The 10,003-nt window shown below is 43.3% G+C and overlaps 1 protein-coding gene across 1 annotated transcript in view; it reads right to left on the reverse strand.

Annotated features, from left to right (window-relative positions):
* Nucleotides 1-9,923: 9,923 nt before the first annotated feature.
* Nucleotides 9,924-10,003, reverse strand: part of Sardh (Sarcosine dehydrogenase) — a 34,945-nt gene continuing 34,865 nt past the window's right edge. The window contains exon 17 of the mRNA XM_080269651.1: nt 9,924-10,003. This exon is cut by the window's right edge and continues 116 nt beyond it. Within this exon, the coding sequence (XP_080125777.1) occupies nt 9,924-10,003 (80 nt within the window).

The raw sequence follows: 10,003 nt of genomic DNA on the forward strand, positions 1-10,003 counted from the left end.
AAATAATTAACTGGTCTATCTATCTATCTATCTATTGCCAGACGCCTTAATCCCATAAGGGGTGGCCACAAACAAATCGCCTCCATGTCGCCCTGTCCCCCGCCATTTCACTGCCCTGCTCCCAGCTCACACCCTCCTCTCTCATATACCTCTCCACTCCATCTCATCCTTGGCCTCCCCCTCCTTCTCCCTCCCTCCACCTCACTCACATACACAATTAACTGGTACAGAGACTTTTTTATGGCCAAACTGCTGACAAGGAATGCCACCTAGCAATAGTACTGATATAACAGGATGCTGGAGCTGCCTGGTTATACAAACATATGGTACCTTAACTTCTTCCCTATCCCCTTAAACCCCACCCACACTAGGGGTCAAGATGCGGACTCTGTTGCATGTCGTGTTGTTCAACTCGGGTTTTTGTGCCGTGGAGGGTCTGTGCCGCACGCTTCTGGCAAATCTGGACGAGGGGCATTTCATGGTGACAGTGCATGCCATGATGCCCTCAGAAGCCGTCACCATGGAACTGTTACCACTTTTGTTTTTTGTTTTTTTCTCCATTAGGATGCAATGGAAGAACATACAGGTACTGAATGGTCAAGGGACAACACCCAACATTTTATGGAACTGCTGAAGATGCTTTCATGTCTCCGGCAGGTGAAAACAAGCAATACAAAAACATAAACTTAAGAAGTGCATGAATTTAAGAAGACCCCCTGCTGAGATGCTGTCCTGTAAATGAGTATCCTCTTTGGAAGTGTGTGACTCAATTTTCTTAAGTAAACCATAAAATGAACTTACTGACATCCTGGTGTGGCTTTCAAAGTCTTTTTCACTTTCTGTCTCAAGCTCTGAGAAAATATGGTTGAAGATCTCTCTGAATTATGATGAGAATATCACTCTTGTACCACATCATCCTTTTCCTATTCTTTATCTTTTTGGCACAGCATACTGCCACAACACTCCACATCAATCTCTTGACTTGGTGTGGTGTGAGTATCCATCCTCCTCCTGTCACAGCTCAGTGGTTACTGGCACACGCTGCCCATTGTACTGGGCGTGAACATCACCAGCCTCAGCAACACGACCTGGCCAACATGACACGCAACAGGCCGCTCTACATGACACCTAGTGTGGACAGGACTCTAGAGGACTGCTGGAAAAAGGGGAACTTCAGTCTGTAGTATACCAGACTCATGCTCAAATGAACCTGGAGTTACTACTACTACTGCTGCTACTACTATTACTACCACTACTACTACCACCACTACTACTACAGATACTACTACCACTACTACTACAGGTACTACTACCACTACTACTACAGGTACTACTACTACTACTACTACCACCCCTGGACTCACGTTGCAGTCGGTGAAGATGGTCAACAGTATCACATGACAGGCTCCTGCACTCACTGCCGAAGTCCCATCAATCCAATTCTTCCGTTCTTATTGCAAACTATCAATGCTGCAACCTTGATTCTTGCTTCTGTTGTTGCACCACTAGCTAGATTCACCTTCCCACTGTTGCAGGGTCAATGAGAAGGCACACTGGGCTTCCAATAGGCTCCTTGCAGATTTTCAATACAACTTCAATTTCACTACTGCCACTCTTATTGCAAATGTTCAGTGATGCACCCTCAACTCGCACTGCTCTTGTTGCACATATCTAATACAGTAACTTCAGCTTTTGTTACTCTTGTTGTAGGCATTCAATACTCCAAATAAAGCTATACTGTTTAATGTTCCTCAGCATAAAAGTCAACTGCACACTTAAGGCTTCATCACATAATTCAAACTGCACACTATCTCCAAACCACTACCAGGTTGAATCACACTTTATCACACTTCATACTCAGCATTTATCACACTTGACTCTTAAGACATTACAGTATTAAGTGATTGTGTCTATGTGCCACCAGTTTAAACATAAAGAAGATTTATTTCACTGTTCAAAATAAATAGAAATGGTACGTGAGGTGTCAAGTTCACCTACAGTACTATGACAACTGTGAGTGCACGTCCTTATTATTATTATTATTATTATTATAACTTGGTGAACACTGCACTAATATTGTTTCTGTGTGTGTGCTTTAACAGCCAGTGTGTGCTAAGTGCAAAAAATCACTAACACATTTACCTCTAACTCCTCACAACCATCATCATTTTTGGTTTCACATCTATTTGCCACATAACATGCAGACAGTGCACAGAAAACTCAAGACCAGAACCACCGAGAACGTTATTTTCTGGTCAGCTGCTGAGGATGAGAATGGGCAGAGCAGCTGGGAATATACAAGCAGTTCTCTCTCCAGGGTGTCAGGGATGTGTTCTCAAATATTACAACATTTTCAAACTACATGGCATTGTTAACTGGGGAAATGGCAAAGCAGCATTATAGTAGAGCAGCTTGACTTTTTAAGATATTTTCTGTATTACATAAAGCAATTTACAGGAGTGGTGACTAATATAAAAGGAATTACTGTCTGTGGTTCAGAGTTTATGAAGTACAATATTAGGTTTAGGAGAAGTGTGACCAGCTGCTCTGATGTTTGACTTGGGCTGCCTGAAATATAAATGTCTCAAAAGATACTTGATGCAGCAGAGATGGATCCAGTTGCAATCCCTTCCTACTGGTGGTCTTGCTGTCGCTGCCGCTTCTCCTGGGTGCTACTGTGCCTGGAAATTATTAGGCTGGGAGGATGCCTGGCCAGTTATTTACAGCACGACTAGCATGAGATGGCTGGAAAATATATGTTTCAGATGATATTAAGCTGGTCTGGTGCCCATGCCTTCTTGCTGCTGGTCCTCCTGTTGTTTTAGATCCTCCGGGGCACTCTTCTGCATCTCCTCAATCGTCTCTGATATGAAGGACTTATGTGGTGTTAACTTGACCCAGAACTGTTGTTAAAATAAATTATTTTGAAGATGTCTGTCTAGAAGTACTCGTCAAAAATGTTTCAGAAGATGCTCAACCAGTTACTGATACAACGTTTGGCCAAAATTGCTTGTAAAACATTTTGCTAATAAATATTTACCTTGTTGTTTAGAAAATGTTTGGCCAGAAATGCTTCAAAAACAACTGACTTGTACAAAATATGGTCAGTAATGTTTGTGAAATATTAGGCTCAGAAGATCTTTGCTCTGCTGCTTCAAAGTCGTCTCTCCCAAAATGTTTGAAATATTTGGTTTCACACGGTGTTTTGCTAATTATTGTGATGTCTGCCCAGAACTGCTTGTAAAAGATTAGGTTCAGAACATGCTTTGTCTAGAAGAGGATGGTCCGCCTCCAATTCCTTCCTGCTGCTGTTCCTGTTGTTGCCTCAGCTTCTCCTGGGCATTCTTCTGCATCTCCTCAAGCTTCTCCAAGGTGACAGACTTGAGTGGCATCAGCTTAGGGCGGCAAAGGGCAAGGTAGGCTGAGTCCTCCTGGTACAGTATGCCCTTCCGAGGAAGCACCTCCTTCAGAACAGGCCCACTGCTGCTTCCTGATGGTCCCTCTCGCATCCTTGCACACCTTTAGATTATACCAGTGATCCTCCTGGAGAAAAAAAAAAAAAAAAAAAAAAAAAAAATCACTGTTAGACACTTGGCTGTCTAGTTGTGAGAACATGTATGCTCTCAGCTTGAATATTGCTCACCCTTATGGAATGGATGTGGAGAGGTTGCACTAAAACAACTACTGGTACCGGTAGACAAAATTCAAAACAAAGCTGTTGATATTATTAACAACTCTGCCATTACATATAAACTACCTCCTCTACAAGTAAGAAGGAATGTTGCCTCCCTTGCATTATTTTACAGATATTTTTTTGGCAAATGCTCAGACGAAGTTGCGTCCATGGTGCCACCTCTCCATGCCTTCCCTCGTGCTACACAGGCATCTGGTAGCGCTCATGACTGGAATGTCACTCAACCATATTGTAGAACTTCTGCCTATCAGAATTCTGTCATTCCCCGAACCGCATCTCTCTGGAACTCGCTTCCCCAGAGTTGTTTCCCAGCAAAACTTCAACCCACAGCTGTTCAAGTCCAATTGCTACAGAGTTTTTATGAATGGAGGATGCCAGTAATCTGGTGTATGGATTATTTTTCTAGAATTATTTGTTCTTCCTTCCTCTGTTCTGCTATATAAAAAAAAAAAAAAAAGAAAGAAAAAAGGAAAGTGATGGTGTTATACAGAAATCTGACCCAAACATCCCTGCCTAACCTCTGCTCCCTCAACTCCCTGCCTAACCTCTGCTCCCTCAACTCCCTGCCTAACCTCTGCTCCCTCAACTCCCTGCCTAACCTCCAACAGACGGATGGTGTGCTGCAGAAGAGTGGCAACCTCAGCCTGCAGTCCACTGGGTTCACAGTGAGATGAACTTTTTTTTTTTAAGTGAGGAGGAAGGAACCAAATGCCAGAAGCCTACAAGATTATTCCAAGAAAAAAGAGAAGCAAGATAACAGACAGGCAAATTCAAGACCAACTACAACTACTGCTATGACTACTATACAAGAAAAAGTAGTGGAGGAATTTACCTATCCATTATCATCCTCTTATGCTGCCCCACTTGGAGAGTAGGGGCCTGTGGGTAGGCTACTCACATCAGCAAATTAACTCCATGAAGCATTAGGAGGAACACACTGAGGTGGTTTGGCCATGTGGAGAGGATGGAGGGTGAAAGACTGACGAAGAGAGTGTATGTGAGTGAGGTGGAGGAGGGGAGAGGGAGGAGGAGGCCAAGGATGAGATGGAGGGATGGGGTGGAGAGATATATGAGAGAGGGGGGTGTTAATTGGGAGCAGGGCAGTGCATTGGCGGGGACAGGGCGACGTGGTGGCGATTTGTTTGTGGCCACCCCAACGGGATTGAGGCGTCTGGCAATAGATAAATAGATAGAAGTATTGGTAGCTATTTTTCTACTTTATTTTTACCTGAAAAGATTAGGAGAAATACACTGAGGTGGTTTGGACATGTGGAGAGGATGGAGAATGAAAGACTGACTAAGAGGGTATATGTAGGTGAGGTGGAGGGAGGGAGAGGGAGGGGTAGACTGAGGATGAGGTGGAGGGATGGAGTTGAGAGGTATATGAGGGAGGGGGGGGGTGAGTTGGGGGGAGGGGAGTCAAATGGTGGGTGACAGAGTGACTTGGAGGCGTTTTGTCTGCGGCCACCCTTTGCGGGATTAGGGCGTCGGGCTATAGATAGATAGATAGATAGATTTTTACCTGCGTGGAAGCAATTTGTTTATGGCCAACCCTTATGGGATTAAGGTGTAATAATAGATAGACAGATAGATACAGTAAGGATAGATACATACACAAATACAGTATGGATTAATCAAGGGTCTACTGCTGCTTTATCTACCTACTGCAGGACACCTTAATCCCATAAGGGGTGGCCACAAACAAATCATCTCTATGTCGCCCTATTTAACGCCATTTCACTGCCCTGCTCCCAGCTCACACTCCCCTCTCTCATATACCTCTCCACTCCATCCCTCCATCTCATCCTTGGCCTCCCCCTCTCTCTCTCCCCCCCTCCACCTCACCCACATACACTCTCCTCATCAGTCTCTCACTCTCCATCCTCTCAACATGGCCAAACCACCTTAATGTGTTTCTCCTAATGCTTCCTATCACATCCACAGCCACACCACAACACTCTTTCACTTCCTCATTTGCCAGTCTCTAGATAGATAGGAATAGACAGATATACAAATACGGTATACACTATGCAAGGGTTTACTGCTGCTCCTGAACTCATAATCTAACAGTGGCAATAGATAGATAGATAGGGAAGGGTAGTAGAGACAGATACATACATGTGGTGGTACTGATATAATTATGTGACTCCATTCCCTGATTATGAACATCCCTCAGCTCCCTCCCTATCCACTGAAAGGCAGATGGCATATTGCAGGAGGACAACTTCAGCCTGCAATCCACTGGGTTAACATTTAGATGAGCCTGGCTACTACCATTGGCTACTACTACTACTGCTACTACTACAATCTACTCTTAATATTGCCATGTGATATTTATTTTAGAAGAGGCGTACCATACTGGAGGAGTTATGGTCTGTCTGTTTTTATCTGAAGGAACTTAATGCCATAATTTTGTCCCGTGGCTGCATGAAATACAAGCCGTGGTTATAAGGCACTGGAACCGGGTGGAATGAGTCTCCTTGATTACTAGTCAAACCTACCCTCCAACCTGACTACACCTGGCCGTCAACTATGCTAAATAGGGTTAGGAATATTTGTCAGGTTAGAGTTAACGCAATTTAGGTGGATTAAGCCCTTCATTTATCCGTTCACTGCAAGACCTCCTATCTACAGTGAATAAAATCGTTTACACTGAATAAAAATAGTGTAAACAAGACGCCATCATGTCAAAAGGTCTAAAGAATACGTCACCTTCACAAACGAAATGTATTAACGTCACAAAGACAATATTTTACCTTGGAATTTGGACGTGCCTGGAAAGACAGATGTTGGCAGGACCATCACAACCACTCGACAGCCAGTCTTACTCTCGGGTCTACTATGTATTATTCTATTTTTATCAGTAAGTGAGAGCATCCTCCATTGAAAACATAAATTAGCTCATTATAATGTACTCGATAATGATTATCATGGTAAACAATGAAGGAGTTTTAAAGTATGTAAGATTATATTTGCTGAGATTGTCTATTCTGCAGCTCAATGTTGATCAATAAATGACGTCATGGCTGAGTTGTCAAATGAATAAAATTATTTTTAATTCTTCAATATTCATCAACAAATACAAGTAATTAGCCAAAAAATATATTGTGGTTCTTGTTAAGGGAACATCATTACGAAACTTGAAAGTAAACACTTTATTCAACGTTGATCAATAAATGACGTCATGGTGTAAATGAAAAATGGATGTTCTGGTAGGTAAAACAAAGCTGTAAGGAACTGAATTGAATTGAAATATTTATCAGTGTGTGTGTGTGTGTGTGTGTGTGTGTGTGGTTCTAAATTGTGGTTGCATGAGAGGAGACAAGCTTTAGCCATGTGCGGGGAATGAATCTCTTTGGTTACTGTAGCTGGTTTGCTTTCATCTGACGGAGCCGAGCCACTCTCACAACTCGAATACTTAGTCATTATGAGATAGGAATGAGTTTCCTTGGTTAACAGTCAAATATGCCCTCCAGTCTGACTCAACTTGTCCATCAACTGAGCCGAAAGTGCCTAGGGATCTTTGCCAGGTCAGAGCGGACGCACTATAGGTGGATGGAAAGTGTGTGTGTAGCCAAAGAGATATGGCGCAATGAAATCTAAGAACATAAGGGAAAAGATGGAGGAAGGATGGACGATAAAAGTGAGAGGAGGGGAGGATATGGAGAGAGAGGGAAGAGTTTGACTGAAAGAAGAGAGGGTCATACTTGGCTGACCTTAAATCCTTCCATCAAATACTATCTATCTACCCTGTCTACCTAACCTTAAACCCTTCCACCAAGTTGGGCCCGAATCGAATGACAGGTACTTCAGCCAAAGGGCCAAATATTTGACCTCGTCCCTTGACCTTTGCCTTTGACTGATTGTTCTGAAAATCGGGTCACTTCACCCTCTCCTGACCCTTAACCCTTCCACCAAGTTTGGCCAAAATCAGATCAAAACCGTTGGAATTAAGCCTCGCCCTTGATCTACGGCCCATCATTGCCTATCATCTTCTTCGGCCAATTATATTTTTTTAAATAAATCTAAATCATTTTCAAATCTGGTCCAGTTTTATCCAAAGTTTTCCTTAATCTTACAAACAGACACACACACACACACTCAACCATCCACCCACACACACACGAAGCAAACCCACCACACAACACCCTCGCTCTACCATACGCGGGTGTAAATCAGAGAAAAATTCGGTTATGTTTAAACATTTTATTTACAAAAATATCATATAATTAACTTTCTTATAATTAGCTAAAAATTATATATAAAATTCCACCAGGGAAATATTATGAGTTTGAATTTGAATATAGGCGGCTTATTTTCTCGTGGTAAAGAATTGTCTGTCTGTCTGTCTCTGTCTTTCTACCTGTCTGTCTGTCTGTCTCTCAGTCTATCTATGTGTATTTATTTTCCTTCGAGAAGTATGGGACAATCTCTCTCTCTCTCTCTCTCATCACGGCTAGCCGGACTGGAGGATCGATTTGACTAGTAACCAAGGAGACTCAATTCTTGCCTCACAAGTCTCACACATTTCTTAGCAACTTCACCTCAGCAACTTAAGCGATCGGCCCAGTACCAGCACGTAAAGGCAAACCGAATATTGGACCTTAAATGCTATAATAATGATGAAAACTATATATAGTGATAGTGATGATGTGTGGTGAGTGAGTGGGTATGGTGTGGTGATGAGGCACTGTAGACACTTCTTCGTGACTATACTCCCTTCACCTTAACTTGGCCCAGATTTTCGTCCTTTTGCAGCTTATTTCACGTAGCTCAGTGGCAGAAAAAGACAATACTACGGCTCTACATCCTTCCCATAGCACTTCTTCGTGACTATACTCCTTTCACCTTAACTTGGTCCAGATTTTCGTCCTTTTGCAGCTTATTTCACGTAGCTCAGTGGCAGAAAAAGACAATACTACGGCTCTACATCCTTCCCATAGCACTTCTTCGTGACTATACTCCTTTCACCTTGACTTGGCCCAGATTTTCGTCCTTTTGCAGCTTATTTCACGTAGCTCAGTGGCAGAAAAAGACAATACTACGGCTCTACATCCTTTCCATAGCACTTCTTCTTGACTAGCATCATAATCTAGTGCTAATCTATTGTTCCGTGGCAGAAAAAGACAATACTACGGCTCTACATCCTTTCCACAGCACTTCTTCGTGACTAGCATCATAATCTAGTGCTAATCTATTGTTCCGTGGCAGAAAAAGACAATGCTACGGCTCTACATCCTTTCCACAGCACTTCTTCGTGACTAGCATCATATTCTAGTGCTAATCTATTGTTCCGTGGCAGAAAAAGACAATGCTACGGCTCTACATCCTTTCCATAGCACTTCTTCGTGACTAGCATCATAGTGCTAATCTATTGCTACACCTCAACATCACACTTCTTCATGACTAGCATCCTGTTTTATCGATAACGTTACAACTCAGCAATGATGATGGAGAGATGACAATTTTAGACCAGGTTAAGATGAGATGGAGGGATGGAGTGGAGAGGTATATGAGAGAAGGGGGTGTGAATTGGGAGCAGGGCAGTGAAATGGCGGGGGGACAGGGTGACGTGGAGGCGACTTGTTTGTGGCCACCCTGTATAAGCGATTAAGGCGTCTGGCAATAGATAGATAGATAGATAGATAGTTAAGGTGAAAGGAGTATAGCGTGCGTATGTTCAATCATCCAACGTGGGGTGAAAGTACTGTGTGTGTCGTTATATCGCAGCCTCAGAACGCTCAAGTGTGTGTGTGTCGTAGATGCCTTTGACTCTGAGGTTTGGCAATTTTAGACCAGGTTAAGGTGAAAGGAGTATGGTGTGTGTGTGTGCTGACCCTTCCGACATGGGACGAAAGGACGGATTAACGTAATATCGCAGCCTCACAACGCTCAAGTGTGTGTGTGTGTCGTAGATGCCTTTGACTCTGAGGTTTGGCAATTTTAGACCAGGTTAAGGTGAAAGGAGTATGGTGTGTGTGTGTGCTGAACCATCCAACGTCCCTGGAGTATAGTGCGCGTATGTTCAACCATCCAACGTGCGGCGATAGGACGTATGGTGTGTTGTTATATCGCAGCCTCAGACCGCTCGAGTGTGGGTATGTCGTAGAATTTTAGACCAGGTTAAGGTGAAAGGAGTATTGTGTGCACGTGCTGAACTATCCAACGTGGGGGTAGTATAGTGCACGTATGTTCAACCATCCAAAGTGAGGCGAAAGGACGTGTGTTGTTATACGGCAGCCTCAGAACGCTGGAGTGTGGGCGTGTCGTAGATGCCTTTGACTCTGAGGTTCTTGGGGTCGAAGGGAT

This window comes from Coenobita brevimanus, chromosome 35 (assembly GCF_032717465.1).
Source record: "Coenobita brevimanus isolate Jiangsu-jjx chromosome 35, ASM3271746v2, whole genome shotgun sequence".
In the NCBI taxonomy this organism is placed as follows: Eukaryota; Metazoa; Arthropoda; class Malacostraca; order Decapoda; family Coenobitidae; genus Coenobita; species Coenobita brevimanus.